The 22,816-nt window shown below is 33.7% G+C and overlaps 1 protein-coding gene across 5 annotated transcripts in view; it reads right to left on the bottom strand.

Annotated features, from left to right (window-relative positions):
- Nucleotides 1–22,816, bottom strand: part of LOC123235194 (contactin-associated protein-like 4) — a 433,004-nt gene that overhangs the window by 83,782 nt on the left and 326,406 nt on the right. For all 5 annotated transcript variants that reach the window (XM_044661292.1, XM_044661308.1, XM_044661323.1 and 2 more), the window contains one exon: nt 13,800–13,997. In XM_044661292.1, coding sequence (XP_044517227.1) covers nt 13,800–13,997 — 198 coding nt within the window. The remainder of the gene's footprint in view (nt 1–13,799; nt 13,998–22,816) is intronic.

The following is a 22,816-nucleotide window of genomic DNA, read 5'->3' as shown; positions in this document are numbered from 1 at the left end:
AGGAGAAAAGATTAGAACTCAGAATTTAAGGAGACTGGGATATCTAAAAGGCAAGAATGAGGTCAGACATGAGGGACAGTCCAGCATGGGTATTTAGACAGTAAATAGAATGCTACGAATAAGGGACATTAAATAGGCCTGTTTAGCTAGAACATAAAAAAGTATAAAGGGAAATGATGCATAATAGGCCTGAAAAAGTGTAGAAGGGCAAGAATGCAAAGAGTGTCAGATGACAAACTGAGAAATTTGCATTTTTTTCCCTTGGAGGAAACTGAAAGCTACTACTCAGTGAGCTACTATTGGGGATTAACATTGTCAGCCCTCTACTTTTGAGATTTCATTTTTATAAAAATTAAATAGAGAAGTGTTCATTAAATGCTTACTCAATGCAAAGCACTATTGTAAAGCTGGGTATATAAACAGGAAAATGAGGCATTAAAATGAGCATGTGCTCTAGGAACTTGAATTATAATAAGGGAGAGGAAATAGGAAGACCCAGCTACAGAATAAATGGAAAAGACCAGTGGACCCAATGGTCTTTAAAGAGCAAAGGGTAATAATCTGTGGTCTAGGTGGAAAGGAATCTAGTTTGGCAGAAGTTTAAAAAGGAGAGGTAAGAATAATAAACAAATGTATCTTTCTTGGTATCATTTTATTTGACAAAAGGATGTGTATAGTGAAAAAGGACCTGTACATAAATTGGTTATGTTCTTTAGGTTTGACAGGAAAAAGAGAAGAGAGGGCAAAAGGAATACAACAATGTAGAAAGTAGGATGAAGGGGAGTGAAGTTAATATTTCTCATAAGTCAAGGCAACAAGTATTTATCACGTATTTACCATGTGCCCTCAGGTACTGTGCTAAGCAGTTGAGATAAAAATACAAGCAAAAAGGAAGTCCATCCCTGGCCTTAAGGGAGCTAAAAAGTGGGGTGTTAAGAAGGAGCGGTATTGAAATTTTCTTCATTGGAGCATGGTGTTGAAGCCTAGAATATCATATGCATGAACATGAAGGAAGAAGTAGGGGAAGAATCTCAGTTTTACCTAAACCAGCCAAAGTATGATTGAACAAACACACACATAGTTTAAAGTAAAATACAAAAAAATCAATAGAGAAAAAAGTAGGAATTGAGGTAAGAAAAATTTAAGATGGGGAATGGGGGGGGGGATAAAATAATTATGGTCAAAACCAAAAATAAATGAAACAACAAACAACAAACTTTCCTGACTCTACAAGTGTATTCATTATAAAAAGCAAAGGGACAGGAATATAAGGAAGAGTTCCTGAGTTGTAGAATAATTGAACAAATTATTATATAATGAATGCAATGAAATATTATTGTACCATAAGAAATGATGAAAGAAGTAATTTTAGAGAATTCAAGTATTATGAGATGCAGGAAAATGATTTATAAGGACAACAATATTGTGAAGAAAAACAACTCTGAAAATTTAATGACTTTGACCAAAGCAATGACCAACCACTTCTTTGGAAGACCCATGGCCTGACAGAGGAGTGATTGGCTCATAATACAGAAAATGATGCACTTTTGGGAAATGTCTGCTTTGTAGATTAAAAAATAATAATAACCAGTCCTTTTTTTGGTCCATTTTTTTCTTTTTCTTTTTCTTTTTTTTTTTTTTAAACCCTTGTACTTCGGTGTATTGTCTCATAGGTGGAAGAGTCATAAGGGTGGGCAAGGGGGTCAAGTGACTTGCCCAGGGTCACACAGCTGGGAAGTGGCTGAGGCCGGGTTTGAACCTAGGACCTCCTGTCTCTAGGCCTGACTCTCACTCCACTGAGCTACCCAGCTGCCCCCTCTTTTTTCTTTTTAACTGAGAATGGTGTGGAGGGGTTGAGACATGGAGACATGGAGAAGAATAAATTATTTAAAATAGTTATTCAAAAAAAGTTAAAAAGGACTTTGAGTATTTGCATAAAGGAGAAGAAAAGAAAATATAGAAAGAAGCATAGGCAAACAGCACAGTTTCAAGTAATTATGACATTTAGTGTATTTACTTTTTAAGCAGACAGTGTTAAATACTCAGTTTCTTATATATGGATGTGTTTAAATTATTATTAATACTTAAGTTTATATTAAAAAGAATAAATTTTCAGAGATCAATAATGATGAAGACTGAAAAATATATTGAATTTGAAGATTAAGATGTGACTGATAATTGTGGGAAAAGCATTTTCAGTTGAATGATAAGGTAAAAAAATTTAGTATAAGAAACTAAGAAATAAGGATAGACTGTGTGTGTGTGTGTGTGTGTGTGTGTGTTTTGGTAGAAATTTAATCATGAAAGAGAAGAGAGATATATGACAAAAGTTTGAGGGAATTCAAGTCATGTGAAGTTTTTCTCTTTACTCTTTCTCTTTCTTTTTTTTTTAATGCACTAGATAATTTCATTTCTCCTCATCCTTTTTCTACTTCTACCTTAACTAGCATGCCAAAGTTTGGGAAAATATGTTTGAGGAAACTAAGAATCAGAATCTTCTGACTTCTATGAGCATAAATTTAACTACTAGCGAGCTTAATCTGTTTTCTTGGACAAAACCAACAAATCAACATATATCATAGTGAATAACTTCCAAAATTATATATATATTCTTGCTATAAATGGAACTAGAAGAAATAACCAGAAATAACCAGATATAAATGGAAGGATTAGTCATAAATTGTCCTCAAAGATAAGGCAAAAATAAAATGCCAATTCTTGGCCCACTTGTTCATGTCGTCTTGTATTATTTATAATGAGAAAAAGCAATAAAAGAGAGATTAGGGAGATGGTGAAATACACATTGGAAAATATGTTTTGGGGTCAAAACATCATAGAATAATGCTGACTATTAAGAAATTTCATGCCTATATATTCTGAAAACTTATTTGAAGATGATAGTAGGAAGACTATGAGAATAGAGAATTCTGAATGACATTTAAAAAATGAATTTGAAACTTTGAACAGAAAGAAAATTAATGTCTGCAAATGTGGGAGTAATTTAAAAGTCAATTGTTTGTGTGTAATCAGATTACCACTGACTAAAACAAAGGTTGAAATCAGACCAAATTATGTAAAAAATTAAACATGAGAATTAACAAGAATTTCTAATTGATTGAAAATTTAGAAATGGAGAAAAAAAATATAGAAAACAGCAGTACTGTTTATTACTATTTATTAAATGGGTTTGGTTGATGAAAAAATTATTTTCCCCAGTAGGGACAATATGAAGGAATAGAGAACCACTCAGCTGAGCTCTCCTAAATTATCCTCCAAACAACTAAAAAAATAAAACTTCAATTTGAATTTGGGAGTGGTAGAACCAACCAAATATTGGGTGAAAGAATTCTCACTCCAAGATAAGTTAGGTAACTGGCAAGGAAAGTTCTGTCTTACCAGAATAGTCCTTAGTCCCAGAACATGGTGAAAAATGAGCAACGAGTCAAGTTACCAGCAGCAGGCCTTGAAGATGGCCACATTGACCATAGTAGCCACATCAGGAGCTCCTAGCCAATAGATGGTTTGGAAATTATAGGAGGGAGGCTGGGCAAGAAGTTGAAAGGAGATTATAAAGATCCTTTCTGGTTCTAGGTTTAGGACCCTGTTGCACTGCTTATATGAAATCCTGGGCAACAGTCCCAGGACCAAAAGGAGGGATTGCACTTGCAGCTGCAAGGGAGCAGGGGAACTGGTCATGGGGCAGAGAGGAAAATTTGTGATCAATCACAAGGTCCCTCCTCTCAATTGTAAGACAGAAGGGAACACTAACAAATGAGGCCACAAGAGAGATGGAGATCTGGCCATATTCCCATGGCCAGGAAGAATGCTGGCATTGCAGCTACAGGGGAATAAGGTCCCTTCCTGTGCAAAGAATAAAACACAGTCCAGAAAAGAGTGTCTATATCTCTTCTAAGAACCTACCAACTTGGAAGCATCAAAAATCTATAGACTGTCAGAAACACTTATGGAAACAGAAGCAAGAAAGGCATGAAGAATTACAATTCCCCCTCCAAGCCAGGATTAGAGCATAATAAACATGAAGTTAAAAGTCAAGAAATAGTCCAGAAAATGAGCAAACTACCAAAAAATTAAATTGACTATAAGTTTCTATTGTGACTAGGAAAATAAAAACACAAATCCAGAAGAAGACAACAATGTTAAAGCAGTAACAAGCAAAGGCTCAAAAAAAAAAAATGGAAATTCCATATAAGCCCAACAAGAATTCCTAGAAGACCTCAAAAGGATTTTATAAATAAAATAAGAAAGGTACAGGGAAAATTAGGAAAATAAAAGGTAGTGAAATAATAAAATTTAAAAATTGAATCAACAGCTTAATAAAAGCACAAAAACACTGAAATATCTTTAAAATATCTTTAAAAACATATTTCCCTTAATGTAAAACAGACACAAATGTCCACTGAAAAGATATCCTTAAAAAGTAGAATTGCCCAAATGGAAAATGAGCTACAAGGACTTAATAAAGAAAAAAAATTTCCTAAAAAATCAGAATTTGGTAGATGGAAGCTAATGACTCCATGAGATACAAAGAAACAACAAAACAAATTCCTAAGACTGAAAAAAAAATAGAAAAAAGAGGAAATAACTCATGGGGGCAACTAATTTGGAAAATATATTGTGAAGAAATATTTTTAGACTTATTGTACAACCTGAAAGCCATCATCAAAAAATAATAGCTCTAAATATCATATTTCAAAAAACTACCAAGGAACCCTCCCTGATATTCTTGAATCATTAACTTTAAATAGAAATTGAAGGAATCCTCCAACAATTACTTTCTGAAAGAGCTCTCAAAAAAAACTTCGTATGAACATTAGAAGCAAGTTCCAGAGCTCTTAGGTCAAAGAGAAAATATGGCAAGCAGCCAGAATTTAACAAATCAAATATCGTAAAGCCACAGTCAGGATCATGCAATATTTAGCAGCTTTCACATTAAAATATCTTGGAATATGATATTCTGAAAGGCAATGAAACTAGGATTATAATCAAGAATAATCTATCTTACTAAACTAAGCATAATCCTTCAGAGGAAAAATGATATTTAATAAAATAGGAGACATATAAGAATTCCCAATAAAAAGATTAGAGCTAAATATAAAATCTTTTTTTAAAGATGTTTTAAAGACATTAAAATATTAGCCACAAGAGAAATATAGAAATGTAAACATGTAAGAAAAACCACAAAAGAATCAGTAAGTTTAAACATTTTATATTTTGTTGTAGCAGTCATGGTAAACCATTTAGAGATTACATGCAATGCCCCACCTGGCCAGAAACCCCATGCCATGTGCCACACACACTCCTCCCTGGCCTTAGCCCAGACAGTGGAGGAAGTACTTCCATTGGGTTGTTGGGCAGAGGGGTGGGTGAAATGAGGACATTTGTGGAGAGGAGATGAGGAGTGACCCAAGAGCTCATTTCCCCTCCTATATGAAGCACTCTCATTAGGCTGCTGGGCAGAGGGGCAGATGAAGTAAAAAAAAAAAAATCCTCAGCATGGAGGAGAGAGGGAAAGCAACTTCTCCAAGTCCCTCTGTCTTTCTAATAAAGAACTCTGGCAGGCAATAACTCACTCATGTGCCCACAGAGAGTTCTCAATGTGCCCTCTCTGTCATGTATGCCATAGATTTGTCATCAGGGATATATAGGAAGATTATAATTGTAATTCTTAAGAACATCATCATTATTAGGGCAATTAGAAGGAGTATACATTGTTAGAGGGCATATATCTGAGTTGACTACAATAGGATAATTTAAAACAATAATAATAAAGGTTGAGAAAGCAGGATGCATTGGTAGAACAGAGAAAATTATCTCACATAAAAGCAAAAAGAAGAGTTTTTACAATGGAGGTAAGGAAGAGGGGGCAATGACTGAACTTTTACTCTTACTGACATTGGTTCAAAGGGAACTCAGTTGAGTATAAAAATCTCTTTTCCTACCAGGAAGTGTGAGGAGAAGGTAAATACAAAAGGAGAAGTGGACTGATAGGAGGCAGGGAAGATGAAAGGAGGTCAGAAGCAAAACAGACTTTTTGGGAAAAAAAGGGTAAAAAGAGAGAGAAGCAAAAACGGGGGTGGGCAATAGAATTTATGGAAATACACAATTAGTAATAATAAACTGTGAATGTGAACATGATGATCTCACCCATAAAATGGAAGCAGATAACGGAGTGGATTAGTAACCATTAATAATAATATGTTGTTTATAAGAAACACACGTAAATCAGAGAAACAAAAGATAAAAATAAGAGGCTGGAACAGAAGCCATTATGTAGCATCAGAGGTAAAGCAAAGAAAGAAACAAAAAATAAAGAAACATCAGTTATAAAATCAAAGTAAAACCAAAAGTTGAAATAAGAGATAAATAGAGTAAAATAATTTAACTAAAAGGTGCTATAGACAATTAAATAATATTAATACCAAATATTAATTTGTGCTGAATGGCATAGCACTCAAATTCTAATAGAAGTTAAATGAATTATAAGAGGAAACTGGCAGTAAAAGTGTACCAGTAGGGGACCTCATCTTTCCCATCTCAGAACTAGATGAATTATATTTTTCAAAAAAGAAAGAAAATAAAGAGATGAATAGAATTTTTGAAAAAGTTAGATATGATAGACTTCTGGGGGGAAAAAAACTGAATGAGAATAGACTATGTGTTTAATCACCTGAGATTATAATTGATGTAGCTTAAAACAGGGAGACCTTTATATATAGAGATATAGATAGAGACTGATAATTAGATAGAGATCTGTATATACATATATAAATATATATACATATATATATTTATATATGTGTGTGTATCTATATCTATATATCTTCTATGATAAAATTGAAGACTCCTCTTATCCTTGGCATTTTATTGTTTTATACATGTTCTTTTGTTTTATTTTTTAAATTGCCATAATCCAATAAATTAAGGAAATTCATTATACTCATGCATGAAATGGATATTTAATTAAATATAAAAAATTTTGGTCATATGATAAAAAGTGGGCATAAAAACCTTACAACCAAATGCAGAAGCACAGAAACATAAAATGTATCTTTTAAAGTCTAAATGCAATAAAAATTATTTTCAATAAAGAACCATGGGAAAAATGAAGATTATTTGAAAAGTAATTTATCTAATCTTAAAGAATGAGTGGGTCAAAGAACAAGTGACAGAAACAATTATTGATTTAATTGAAGAAATGGACAACTATGAAATTAAACTCCAAAATTTATGAAATACAGTTAAAGTAGTACATAGGAGGAAATCATATTTCTAAAAGCTTACATCAATAAAGGAGCAGATCAGTGAACTGGCCATTATAGGATTAGGGAAACTGTGAGATCAGGGGTCAGTGGCAATGAAGTTTCCCCAATCCCTGGTCTTTGGAGAAATAGGCAGACTTGACTGGATAGGAGGGGCAAGAACTGTGGAGTATTCCTTCACCTTCCCCTCCTTGCGCTCCCCCCCACCCCCCAAGCAGTTGGAAGTCAGGTAACTGACTAGTTATGGAGGATATGAGTATTTCCCCAAATTATCTGTATCCAGACACAGTTCCTAGATGGTAAGTGTTTAATGATATCTGGGAATAGGAAGGGGGGGAAATGGTTAAGAAATGATAGGTAAGGGGAAGCTACCTAAAACAGCTATATCAAATAAGCAGCCACTCCTCCCCCCCCCGCCTCCCCAGTTGGGAAATGTGTCTTGAATGACTGACCTCCTATCTAAGCCCCTAAGTAGTCTTCTTTCTAAAATTAGATAGCTAAACTAAGGTAGACTGTGATCTTGCTTGAAGGTCTAACAAAGTAAAGCAGCTTTGGCTATCAGAGACTGAATGGCTCCACAGCTACACAGAGAATATGTGTGCCTAGAGCCAAGAATCAGAACCAGGTACATGCAAGAAGGGTGAACTGGCTTTTTATACCAGGACTCCAATTGCCTTTAACTGACCCCCCCTTTAGAGTTCTGGGAGGCACTATGGAATTCTGTGATGTAGCTTGAACCCCTCTCAGAAATATGGATCCCACACCTTGCAACCAAAAAAAATTAAAAAAATTAATAATCACCAATTAAAGAAAATTCAATATCTTGAAAAATCAAAGGAGAGATAAATAAAATTGAAAGCAAGAAAGCCATTGAACTAATAAATAAACTAGGAGCTGATTTTATGAGAAAAACACAAATAAAATGTAATTGATTAATTTGATTTAAGAATAAACAAATTAGACAATCAAATTATCAATATAAAAATGTAAAGAATAAATTTGCACCAATGATGAAATTAAACCAATTCATATGAGCACTTTTGCCCAATTATATGCCAATAAATCTAATGATCTAAGGGAAATAGATCATTTATCTATATTACATATCCCAGATTAAGAGAAGAAGAAATAAAATACTTAAATAAACCTATATTAGAAAATGAAATCGAATAAGTCATCAATGAGCTCTATAAGAAGAAATCCCCATAACTAAATGGATTTACAAGTAAATTCTACCAAACACTAAAAGATCAACTAATTCTAATACTACATAAAATATATGGAGATATAGCTAAAAAAGGTATCGTGCCAATTTTTTTAACAAAAAAATATGGTGCTGATACCTAAGCCAGGAGGAGCAAAAACAAAGAAAAAAAATATAGACCAATTTCCCTAAAGTGTATTGATGCAAATATTTAGATAAAATATTAACATATTACAGCAAAATATCATAAAGATCACACATTATGACCTGGTGGGATTTATTCCATGAATTTATGACTGCTTCACTAATATGAAAACTATAAGCATAATTGAGAAAACTACAACAACAAAACATACATATGATTATCTCAGTAAATGCAGAAAAAGCTTTTGACAAAATATAAGTTATTCCTTTTAAAAATATTAGAAAACAGGAATAAATGGAGATTTCCTTTAAACAATAAGTCATAACTATTTAAAACCATAAGATAGCATTATCTATAATAAAGATAAGCTAGTAGCCTTTCCAATAAGATCAACAGTGAAGCAAAAATGCCCAATACTACTACTATTTTTCAATATTGTTCTAGAAATGCTAGCTATAGCAATAAGACAAGAAAGAGAAATTGAAAAAATTAAATAAGGCAGTAAAGAAAAAAAAAAACTATCATTCTTTGCAGATATAATGAAACAGAGAAATCTAGAGAATCAACTAAAAAAAGTGGAAATAACTAAGAACTTCAGCAGAGTTGCAAGATTGAAAATAAGCTCACATAAACTATCAACATTTATTTATTTATTTATTTATTTTTGCCGACCAAGTCCCATAGGAAAGGATAGAAAAAGAAATTGTTCTTGCTGTCAGTGATACAAAACTTTTACTATATTCTATAAAGTTGTTTCCTTTTCACACCACTGCACATCTAGTGGTAAAATACTTTAAAAATATTTTAATTATTGTTATTGTGCTTAACATTTTCCCCTGTTGTTTCTATACAACATTAATCTGTTTATATTTTTACTACTTAAAAATATAGAAGTCTAGCATTATTTGCCAAGCCTACAATTTTCTTAGTTCATCACTTTTATATCTCCTTTCCTTCCAAAATTGAATTTACATTTTAAATATTTTAATGATACTTTTCAATTTTTCTATGTATTTTTAATTTTTTTTTCTTCAGTGAAACAGAAGCACCATTTTATGGCTCTGGCATCTCTCTATTTAAGGAGTTTGAATATCAGTAGTATTGTTAACTGTTTTTTGGATAGCTTCTTTATTTTGGCAGAACTGTAGTAGATAGAGTTCTAACTCAACTAACCTTAGAATATAGAGACTCAAAAAACTAAATCAACATAAAGAAGTTCAATTGTCCCTTTCTGACAAATCATGGAATGCCACTAACTTAAAAAAAACAACATTTGAGGTGACTAAAAGAATCATGAAAGGTGTATTGATACTAACTAGGTTTGGAATTTATGACAAAAAACAAGTTGTATATAAGAAATGATGTAAAAATTACCAATACTGGTATACATGCTCAGAAAAGGAGGTGAGATGGTGAAGCAGAAAAGGGAAGAATAATAGATAAATGGCCTGATATTAATGAAATGTCAACAGAACCAGGGAAAGGCTTCCCTTATGCTATGCATATATTCTGTGGATGATTTATGGAAATATGTGGATGAGAAATTAATGATTTTATGAGAACACTTTAGGTTTGAATTTGAGTAGTACTTACATCCACTAAATAGTTAATAGAATTCTTTAGTGCAGAATTTATAACCTAACCAGCATATATATTTCTATGCAAAATGATTTTCTAATTACAGCTCAGAATGTCAGAAACATATTTCCCTCATTACATCCTTGGTAAGAGAAGCAAAAGTTTCCCATGCTCAACTATGTCTACCTTTTTTCCCACTTCATACTCAATGGCAAAAGGCAATTGCTTAGTTCTGAACTCCTTTATTGAATATCATCATCCAAGACCATTGCCTTTTAGTAGGCTTCAGGAAGATTGGGCACATAGGGAATTTGAAATTAAGAAATTATCTGGGAATGGAGGCAGCTGGGTAGCTCAGTAGATTGAGAGCCAGGCCCAGAGATGGGAGGTCCTGGGTTCAAATCTAACCTCAGACACATCTCAGCTGTGTGAGCCTGGGCAAGTCACTTAACCCCCCATTGCCTAGCCCTTACCACTCTTCTGCCTTGGAGCCAATACACAGTATGGACTCCAAGAAGCAAGATAAGGGTTTTAAAAAATTATCTGGGGATTATGGATTGAGAAGGAAGGATGGGGGTTTTGAGGATATGAAATGTTTGGTCAGGGACACAGGAAATTAGGTTGAAGATATAAAGTTGATGGGATTAGGGATTATGAAGATACAGGTTTATAAAGAGGAAGGTGTTAGGATTATAAAGAATGGGAAAAGAGATAAGACCTAAAGAATATAAAGAAAGAATTATGGCAGTCAAGGTCTTGTTGTTTATTTGTTTGTTTCCATTTTCCTTCAAATCAATTTTCTCCTTCATTTTTGTTTTTTGCTTTTGCAAAGGCAAGGAATAGCTGCTGCAAGAATATGATTTAGGGAGGAGGACATGTGATATAAGGGACTGAGAACAGTTAAATGAAGTTTCCTCTCCACATCAATTTTCCCTTTTTCCCAATGCCAGTCACATCACCATAGAACTTACTTTTTCTTAATGGAAAATATAAACTGAAAAAAAATATAAAGGTTAGAAGTATGACTTTCCAAGTAGCATATCTTAGGCAATGAAGGAGTCCATAAGAGATGAGAAAATAGAATGAAAGGGAATGGGATCTCCAGAATCAACTAGGAAGTGATAGGAGTCATGAAATCAGTGCTGATAGAAAAAAAAAATTCAGTTCTAAGTGGTATATATGTACACTTATAGGGCATATATATTATTTATAAACAAGCTTTATTTTCTTATCAGAAAATATATCTGAGGGTTTTGTTGTTGTTGTTTTCAAAATGAGTGATCTGTTGCTTGCCAAGAGATATAGTAGGCACCATTATATCATCCTGTGTTGGGAAGTAAAGTAAGTGTCTGGAACATGGTAGGGATTTAATAAATGATAACTGATTTATTTTATTAGAATTGGTGAGAGGAGCAAAGCAAGTCCTTGTCAAAGGTTATTATAAACTTACCTAAGTTGAAACATGATACCACATTTTTGTTTCCTAAAGAAATACTTTGTTAAAAAACATAATGTAATACGTTCTGCCCAATTTAAAGTGATGAAATAGATGAAATTTGTCTTTGGTGCCCCCAAGTGACTTCTTTTTGTGTTTTGTCTCTTTTTTTCCCATGGTATCTCCAGTGTCATCTTTGAAAACCCATTGTACATAGCACAATTAGAATATTCTCCTAGAAAAGGATTTTTATATTCATAATTTTACTCATCAGTCCAAGGATGAAATAACTAGGTGGCAGAGGTGTTTTTTGTTTGGGAAAATTTCCAAGAACCCTGGATTTCATGTCCCATATAGGTAGCTCTTATCTTGCTTCTGTGTATTATAAACACGAATATATATATGTATATATATATATGTATATATATAATTATAAATTTCCTTAGAAATTTAACAAAGGTTAACTTAGATCTTATGGCATCAGTTTTCTGGAGGACAAATAGGCCTATTGAGACATGCCATATACCAAGATGCAAGTCCTGAAATAATAATGAGTGTTGTCAATTACGTGTGAGTGCCAAATAGCTTTTCAGAGCTTGAATAGTAATGCATTTTCTTGGATCAAATTTAATTTGTTTGGGGTTAAGGGAGGAAAAAGTAGTGATATCAGGGAGCATAGCACAATGTATAGTTTAATCATAAATATAGTTTTACTAGAAGGGTTAATTTCTCTCCTGGAGAGTTCAGATCAATCTTCTAGGAAGAGTAGGGGAAGATAGATCTAGGGAGAGGCATTTCATGAATACAGGACTCTCAATTTTGCAGCATATTTGGGGCTAATTTAAGGCTTTATTTAGGTGTAAAGATTGTGAACAGCAATGCCTTGGACCAGAGCCACAATCATTGAGTGCTAGTTATAGTCATGTGGCTTTTTAAAAAAAAATTGCTTCTTTTTCTCAATTAACTTCTTTCTCTTCCACCTAAATACCATCCTTCCCATTAGCATTTCCCTCAATTGTAGAATGAGCTTAAAACATGTAATTGTTAGCAAATTACAGGTATATAGCACTCAAACAGCAGGGAATAGAAGTCTTGAACTTTTTCCTTCTCAAGTTTGTCTCCATAAAACAAATGATAATGAAGCTAATACATTAATTGTCTTCAGAAATTTGAATTGGTTGGAATTGAGTGACGGGAGAGATTTGTTCAAATGAAAATTTCTCTGCTCTTAAAAATAATTTCATAAATGCAGTATCACTCCCTTTTTAGATTATCAATAAAGATATGATATATAAAATAATTTTCTCCTAGCCTGGATCACTCTAAAAAACAGTAAGACTCTAGTTTTTCTAGGTTGTCAAAGAAAACCTAATTTATTCCTTCTAAGTTACTTAGTCATTTTAAGAGACACTTCAAGACAAGGAAGAGAATGTTCATTTGAATATGTCAGTGGTTTGAAAGAAGAAAGTAATTTCCCAAATGTACCATTGGGAAAATTGGATATTAAATATTAAAGGATATTTTGTACTTTTGAAAAAATGTAAAACAAATATTTTAGACTTACTTTTCTTGGTGCCCATGGTACTCTCCTATGGTAAGTTGAGGAAGTTCAAGAAACTAATGCTTTTTATTTTAAATGTTTCCTTTTCTTGATAGTTAATGTAACTTTGAAATTTCTTACTTTACTTACAAGAAATGAGTTGGGCATGAGAGTACTGGGTACTGGATGACTGATTTCAAGAAAGTAGTCAGAAGTGGGAGGAAGGGAATGATGTCGAAGACCAAGCTCAGTACTTAAATATTAGTTCCAGAGACTAACTGTAAAAACAATAAATGCATAACAACAAAACCAAAGAAAGTCTAATTTGCTACTAACAAAGTTTACCTAGAGTGTAAGGAAAGAAGCTTTAATGGTCAGTTATTTGATAGGGTAGTATTGAGAGAACAACTAAGGTTACAAAGAACCTCATAAAGAATTGACCTTGGTCTTCCTTCCTGAGCAAGGGCCTCTTCCACAATGAGACCTGTTTGCTAAGTAAACAAGAATCTTGCGAATTAAATGGCACCATGCCATAACCTTAGAAGAATTAAAATCCATAACAGCTAGTTGAATATAGCACATTATGCAACATAATAAGATTCTTCAGCCTTACTCACCTCGCTTATTTAAAAGCCTGGACTTTTTGCAGTGGTAAGCAAGCTCCTGTTCACAGTGTTCTGCATGGTTAATTGTAGCCTGGAGCTGTTCTGTATTGGCAGTATACTTGAAAAACACAGTATGAGGGTTTTCTCGATTAGAACTTTTTACTCTGGTGAAGTCTGTACTGTTGTGCTGTACAATGGTCCATGCAGTATCTGGAGAAATGCATAAATAAAGGGAGTATCACTCTGCTGAAAAAAGTTAAAAAAACAAAGTAAAAATCATCTTGATTTGACACAAGTTCTTTGAACTGTCTAATCATCAGAAGTAGCCAAGTTAAAATGTAAAGGAATCAGTACACAATTAACAGTTTTCCCTTTCAGAGAAATTAGTGTAGCGTGTATTCAATATGATAGTTCGTAGGGAAAAATATTCTAAGCTAGACTTGGAGAACAGATCATTAACTTTTCTAGAACAAAAATGGAAACTGCAAAATGCTAATAAATTGCTTTTCTTTGCATTTGCATTTCTTCACTTTACCTGCAAATCCTGCCAGTCATTCACAGTTTATCATTTTTTCAGCATTTCCCTCTATATACATTTATTTTTTCTCCATAGTCTTACATTTAAAATTTAAAAGAAATCTTTACATAGTTATGAATAGTTAAAGAAGATTTGTCTTATTTGTTAGTTGGTCTATACATCTAAACAGTGCAGTTGTAATTTGCATAGTTTAACTGTTTTGGCCCAGCCTGGTTTGCATAACTATAATTATTGTTCCTGGGGAAGCCAAGGCTAGTAGATTGCTTGAGCTGAGGGATTTTGAGCCATAGTAGGGATAAAAATTGTTGCACAGCTGCATTACATCTAGCACCAAGATGGTAAGAATGGCCCTCTAGACTAACTAAGAAGAGGATAACTAGTAGAATTCAGAAATGGCACAGATCAAAACTACCATACTGATTGATGGGATGGCCCATGAGTGGCCACTGTATTTCTGACTTGTGCAAGGGAGACTCAACCTGAGAGAAAGCAAGATCTAGAAAAGAGAGGCAGCCCAGAAAAACAAAGACAGAGGCAGACAGAGAGACAGACTGGAGAGAGGCAGAGATGGAGATAGAGATAGTGAGATTATGCTCCTTAACTAGACATATCTATAGATCAGCAATTCTACAAGTGAAATAACACTAAAGAAAAAGAAGATAATCTTAATTTATATTATATATTTATGCATTTATTGATTTTATTATTTATTAATATTTATATTAGTGGTATTGAATTTATCTCCTGAAAAATGGATCTGATGAAATGGCACACTTACAAAAAAACAAAATTTTTCCAAAATAGAGAGGTAAGGGTCATCTTGAGTAAAATGTTAAAGTAATCATGTTAGGGAAATGAGTTCAAATTCATCATCAAACACTTTAATATTACATAAAATTTTATCTGATCACCCAAACAACTTTAGGAAGTAGGTGTTGTGATTTTTTTCCTCCCATTTTTCAGATGAGGAAGCTAAAGTCGAGAAATGTTTTGTGTCTTGCCCAATTAGTAAATGTATAAGGATAAATTTGAATCCATGTCTTCCTAACCTGAAGTCTATCTACTATCCCACCTCACTGTTTCCAGATATGGGAATATTTGCCTCAGTGAGGTGAAACAGTTTTCCTAAGGCTGCACACAGCCACTAGGTACTCTATCCTCAAACCCAGCAGTCTTTCTACCATGTAATGCTTCACTCTATGGGCTTAAGGACTTTTAAATGGCCTGCTACTGTCACCAGTGTATGAATTTTAAAAATTCCCTCAGGATCTCTTCCTTTTCCCATATGTAGCCCATTACTATTGCTTGGGCACTCCTAACTAGGGGTCCAGGAAAAACCACTCAGTGACTGATCTTAGTGTTCTGAAACATTGGGAATAAATTTGGTTTAAAATGCCTCTGAGAACACTATAAATACGTAGATAGATGTAGAAAGTTCCTACAGGCAAAATGTGAACTAAAGTGAGCAAAGCAGTGCTGAAATCAATAAAGAAAAAAAGACTTTTAAGATGCCTTAGTCCTCTATACTCATCCAAGGAAGCTGAGTGTTTCCATAGCAAATTTAAATTCTACAGGTTCTTATCCTAATCATATTTGAATTTGGAATTTTATGTTAATATTTTTTAACATAAAAACGTTTTTTAACATAAGTGGAAAATTACTTAAATTACCCTTTTATTATTTTTTTCTATTGCCTAGTCTGCATTCATCTTCGATGTTTCTTCTATCAAAGGAATGAAGTGTAAAGGGAACCTTGTAAAGTACTGAATTAGGATTTGAAGCTGATCAATTATAATGTCATTTTTTTTTGTCATCTAGTTCCCTGCTTTGCAGCACACTGGAAGAAAAATGATGCACCTGAATAGTTCATATTGGCTGGTGGTCAGTATGATAGATTTACAGTCATGCATGGTTAAAATGTAATAATAGAAAACTTTCTCAAGGAAAGAGAAGGAAAAGGTTGAGTAGACAGCTGTAAGAATACTTTTCTGAAGGTCAGAATAATAAACTGGACACAATCTTTCACTTCCACCTGTGTATACATAGCCAAATCCATTTCTATCATATACTCCTATAATATGAGTATTTTAAAGTCTCAGGCAAGGGTACATAAAATTATTTTATTCTTTCCTACTATTCTGTGATTTTTACTATTGTATAATCTTAGGCCTGGAAGGAATATTAGGGATCATCCAGTCTAATACTCTCATTTTCTACATAATGGCACCAAGGCCTAGAGAAATTTATTTAAAAAAAATAAGAGAGAGAGAAAATATAATTCATCTATTGTTGATTAAGTATGAAATATTAGTTGGAAAAAGAGATTATAGAACATCATATCTATATTAAGATATATATATATATATATAACTATATACTTTATTAAGATTGAGTCGATATACTATGGATGAGTCAGACATTAAAACATGACATGTATCCCTTTCTGGGCTACTAAAGGCTATTTTAATGGTCATATAAAAAAAGTATTTTTTTCTAGTCTGAGTTCCCAACTCCAAGGATTAGTCAAATAGACATGCTATAACTAACAAGACAAACTAACTGAAAGTCAAAATTGTATTATTTTGAGCAGTTTGTATAAACACGGTCTAGATTCTCAGTTTGTTTCTCCATATATACAGGTGGGAGAATATCTCTTACTTTATAAGATATGTTAAAATAGGGAAGAAGTAATATTTAAAGAAAAGTAGTACTGCACCTATCTTGATATCTTAGCCAATTAGAATAGAGCTAAGAACAAATAAATAAAAAGGGGAGTCACTGTAGAGAAAATGCATTCTAGTGCATAAAGTCTCTGCCCTGAAAAGTTCATGCTTTACATAGATGAACTGATACAGTTCTTGCCAAGATCCAATGTATTTTTAAATAGTATTCTAACAAGCCAAGTTAACTTTTTTCTAAGATCACAAGAGATACAAAGTAGCATATTAAGAAGGAGAACTATTGCTGGATCCAGGAACACTGGTAACACTACAAAATGAGTATTAACAAAACAAGAAACTGAAATATGTATGTGTGTGTATATACACATTTTTAAAGAAACAGGAGCTCAAAAATCATAGCAATTTGGAATAAATCAATGTCAAGAATAGCCCTATATAATAAAAATAAGTCATAAGAACATAATTATAATGCAATGCAATATAAAGATAATTTATGTTCATAATGTTGTCCCTAGATAATCAAAGAAAATTAACCTATGTTCAATAAGCTCATTTAAGGGAAAATAGTCTTATTTAGAAACATTTTCAGCATAATTTTATCATTAAGTTAATTAGGCATTTTAAAGGGAGGGAATGATAGAAACAAAATATTATGAACAGATAATCAAATGTTTATAATCAGAGTTCATAAACTTAGAAGTGTGATTCTGGTTGGTGATGGCAACATCTTGGCAATTTTTGGGAAAGTAATCATGCCCTTTATGATCGTTTTGCCCTTTGGTGCTAAATGAACTAAGTGAACAAAAGTTGGTTTTGTTTAAATAGGTTAGATTATCAGAAAAATTCTCTTGAAGAAAATTTCATTGCAAGTTGAAGGCAGAAAAATGAGAAACTTTTATATTTTGATCCTAGGATGAAATATCTTTAAAATGCAATATAAAGAGGGGGCAGCTAGGTAGCTCAGTGGATTGAGAGCCAGGCCTAGAGACAGGAGGTCCTAGGTTCAAATCTGGCCTCAGACACTTCCCAGCTGTGTGACCCTGGGCAAGTCACTTGACCCCCATTGTCTAGCCCTTAACACTCTTCTGCCTTGGAGCCAATACACAGTATTGATTCCAAGACGGAAGGTAAGGGTTTAAAAAAATACAATATAAAGAGACTCATTCTTAGAGACTCAGTCCACATAAATTCTTTAGATAAAAATTGTGGCATAAATTAAATTTAACCAGCATAGACTATGTTCAAATACACTTAAAATATGCACTTATCAACATATACTTATTAGGTTGTAAAAGGATTTTTAAAAACTTCTAGCAAAATGGCAAAAAATGAGGATGAGACTAAACCCAACTTTTGACTATTGACTTAAAAATTATCAGATGTGCAACAAATAAAATGAAAGAACCATAAGAGGAAAAAATATCTAAGAAAGGAAAAAAAATGTCATGTGTAAAACATCAAAATAAATAATAGAAGGACTACAGAAATGATTAGTTAAAGATGCTTCTAATAAAATAAAGAAACACTACAGAATAAAAAAGATTTGAAGATAAACTGCCCAAGGAAGAAAATGACCATAACAGAACTATAATTTGAATTAAAAAAAATAAGAATGAAATAATAATTAGAATTCCCCAGAATAGCTAAAAAGTAAAAAAAAAAAGAATAAGGAAATTTTTAAAAGAAAAAAATGAAGAGATTTGATGGTTTGGGATAAAACTGGACATTCTTAATAATTTAGGGGGTATATTAAAAAAAGAACGGCAAAGATAGAAGAAATGTAGATTTTAATAAATATTAGAGCAAACTACCCAAAATAGCAAACTATCCAAAGATAGCTTTCCAAAGATAGTAATATGGAAGATAACCTAACTTCTCAGTTCATTAATTTACTCATTTCCTATGACATGTTCTTCTAAGATCTTTTCATCACTAACAAGAGTTTCATTTTCACATTTCTGAATCTAAACTGTCTTAGTCTGATCATAATCTTCTTAATTTTATCATTACCTATCTTTACAAACTCTAATCTTGTTCTTCAGCCTCACAGGTCCTTCATTGCACAGCTCTTTCCCAGGTTATCCTCCCACACTTGCTATATTCCCTTTTTTTTTTTTTTTTTTTTTTACTCTGGTGAACCAGTTCAACTCTATTTTATCCTCTATAGTTTAGTTTCATCAGTTTTGTCTTTCTAAAACTTAGCCTTGCATTACTCTGAAAATCTATTTCTTTTACTCCTATTCAAGTACTGCTAAATGGAGATGGAGAAAATCATGAAACTGTACTGATTGGGTACACTAAAGATTGATGATTCTTAATTCAACTAAGCCCTCACTGAATTGAGGCAATCCGTTTCCACTTTCCTAATTGATTCAGTACTTCAAATCATCACAAAAGGTTTTCCAAACCTTTCATCCCTCCCTAAACCTCCATCTCTCCACTCTGTCAACCAAGAACCCTACCATATACTTTCCTAAAAAAAAGTTTATTTGCCAAGAGCTTCCTTTTCTTCCTTTCACATTACCCATCACTCAGATGTTTTCTCTCACAATTTTCTCCTTTGCTTCTTTCTCACCTGAAGAGTTGGCTGTTCTTTTTAAGACATGCACACACAATTTCTATTCCATCCTATGTTCTGCAAATAAACTGCCCTCTTTAGTATACTTTTTTTAAATGATTCATCAACATCTCCAAGTTGCCTCCTTGCTGCTTACAATCCTATCCAGGTCCAGTGTGTCAATTAAACACCTACATTTCACTATCTTTTTGTAGTTAAATTCCTTAAGAAATATGTCTATAATTAATGCCTCAACTTCCTTTCATATCACTTTTTTTTCTTAACTATGATCTGGCTTCCAATTTCATCATTCAACTGAAACTGTTATTTGAAAAATGACCAGTGATATGTGATATGTGTAGTTTTTTTCAATCCTTATCCTTCTTGACCTCTCTTAAACTTTCCACAGTGTCAGTCATCCTCCTTTCTTTGAAAATCACTTCCCCTTAGGTTTTTTTTTTTTTTTTTTTTTTTTTTTTTGGCACCATTCTTTCCCAGTTCTCCTTTGACTTCTCTAACTTTTTGTCAGATTTTCATACAGGTCACATCAGTAGAGTGTGATCCATAGACTCTGTCCAATATTCTCTTTTTTTGTTTCTATACCAGCTTGCTCAGTGATTTCATCAATTCTCTCAGATTCATTATTTCTATGCAAGTTATTCTCAGATTTATTTACAGAATCTTAATCTCTTTACTACCCTCTAGTCTCACACCTCCAATTACCTATTAGAAATTTTGAATTGGATGTCCTATATTCATCTTCAGCTTATCATGCCCAACCTAAACATAAATCTCTCCCTTAAGTTCCCCACCGAAAAGATAAGATATCCTTATCTTTTCTTAACTTTCTGCAAGGAAAAAGTGGAAGGAACTATCCCTAAAGAGCAATATTGACACACATGAGTGGAAGACATGAGAGAGGGATAGATTCAATGGGAACAAAATGGGAACATGCCTCTAATTTCCCTAGTTCCAGGGATAGACAAGTGTCTCTTATACAAAACAAGATGTAGACTCCAATCCAAGGTCCCAGCCTACTCAAAACTCAAAATTATAAAGTTTTAGACAAGAATTGATATTGAATTACTGGAGACTTTGTTGTTATCTGTAATGGAAAGCAGTGGGGCAAACGATGAATTTGGATCACTGAATCTGGATCACTGAAATTAGAATATTTTCTGAGTTTTCTAATAAGGAATGAAAAATGGTAGGGAAGAGATGCAGAAAACTTAATTAAGTTTGCCATAATAAATAAATGACTGGGACAGTGGGAAACAATGTCTGATCTCTGTGTCAGATGAACCTTAGCATATATTCATTGTGGGAGCTTAGGCTTTAGGAATCAAAGATATTTTCATAAGCATATGCTTCTGTATTGCCACAAAGTATACCACAATCTGCTTAGTTACCTAGACTGGAAACCTAGGTGTCACCTCATCTCCTTATTTCATTTACCCTGCATATCCAATTGAGACAGGAGTTAGCAATACACTATATATATTTGTATATATATTGTTATGGATAAAAAGCGGTACACTAAAGTTTGGGGGTAATTTACTTCCTTTGCTGAGTGACGGAGCGGTGAAAGGGTGATTGAGGTAATAGGAGAGGAATGAAAGGGATGACTAAGTTTAAGGGAGGAATGAACAAGGCAGTATTAGGATGGTAAGGGTACAGGGTGAGGTGTTCAGGAGAGGCAGCTGACACAGACTAGACACCAAAGCTAGAGACCAAGGATATTGGGGTAATAGGTTGAAACCTTCCAGGCATGAAGGTACTTCTACAGACACAAGAAATAGGGCCTGACAGAAGTGGTTTGAATCTGACTTGAGGGCTTTCTTGTCAGTTTCTCATGTCCTCAAAGGAGGAATCACAAGGCTCCTCCCAGTCAGTGAAATTAAAGGGATTCAGGAGGAAGGGTTGGGCAACTACTTCCTCCCAAGATGGATGCCTCCAGTTTCCCTCAGAAAATAAAGAGAATTATTCCTCCCCCTTCACCCTTGCCTAATTCTACAACACAAGATTCTCCAGAGGGTTTAATTAGGTAACCAAGGGTTTATTAATGTTTCAGGGTTGGTCTGGAAGGAGAGAGGGGTTTAGGGTTTCTGACAGCCACTAGGGAGAAACTCAAGATGGGGGAGGGTCTCAGGAATGGGTTAGACTGAGAGAGAACCTACTATCTCAGCCTGGAAAGATTTGGCTGCTTTTAAGGTAGAGGGTATACTAAAGGGATAGTTTGAATTCAAGGATGTCCTACTTGCCTATTGGGGAAAATCAAACCCACAAAGTCTTTTCACTAAAAACCCAAAAGCCACCCTACCTCCCAGAGCTCCAGGAAAACAGAGAGGGAAACAGGGAAATAATATGGAGAAGGTCAGGGAGAGGTCCAGAGAAATTAGCTAGGTTCAAATTATCCAAAGACAAGCACAGGCCAAAGCAAACCAAAAGCCAAAATAGAGCTCTCGTTGATCCTTCCACTCTGTTCAAGTGTCAGGAACCAACTGAACTCTCTCAGAATTCTAAGGCTCAACTGCTAGAAGTTTTCATTTGGCCCCCTGCAAGAGCAAAAACCCCTCTTGCAACAGATAGGGAGGCAGGCAGATAGATAGATAGATAGATAGATAGATAGATAGATAGATAGATAGATAGATAGATAGATAGATAGATAGATAGATTCTCTCCTCTGACATAGCCATCACTGTAATTCTCATCACCTTATATTTAGATCCTGGATTATTTCAAAAGTCTTCTGTATGATCTCCCTTCCTCAAACCATTCTCCCGTATAGACAATTCTCCACTTAGCTTTAAATGTAATCTTCCTAAGTCATATATTTGACCATTCTCTTTCCCTACTCAATAAATTGCAATAACTACTAATTTCAGGATCAAAAAAATTCTTTGCTTTTTAAAGATCTTAATAACCCAACTATTATTTTTATATTTCCAATTTTATTTTATCTTACTTCTTCTATGTACTCTCTAATCCTATGACTTTAGGCACTTTGGTATTTCTTCAAAAGGACATTCCATCTCCCTTCTCCAACTCTCTTCCTACCTTTCCCTTCATCTACCTGTGGTAAAGAAGAACACTACAGAAAATAAAAAGCTTTCTCTCCATGGGGTGGCAGTCAACTATACACCATAACAGTGTTCAGCCAGAGAAATAAGGAATAGAGTAAAATTGTGTAGGGTGTCAGTTTCTGTGTGGGGACCCATCAGTCCTGAAGAAAAGGAAACTGGTATCTAAATAA

The sequence above is a fragment of the Gracilinanus agilis genome, chromosome 1, assembly GCF_016433145.1.
Source record: "Gracilinanus agilis isolate LMUSP501 chromosome 1, AgileGrace, whole genome shotgun sequence".
Lineage (NCBI taxonomy): Eukaryota > Metazoa > Chordata > Mammalia > Didelphimorphia > Didelphidae > Gracilinanus > Gracilinanus agilis.
Note: the sequence above shows the minus strand (reverse complement) of the source record. Positions and strands in the feature narration are given on the sequence as shown.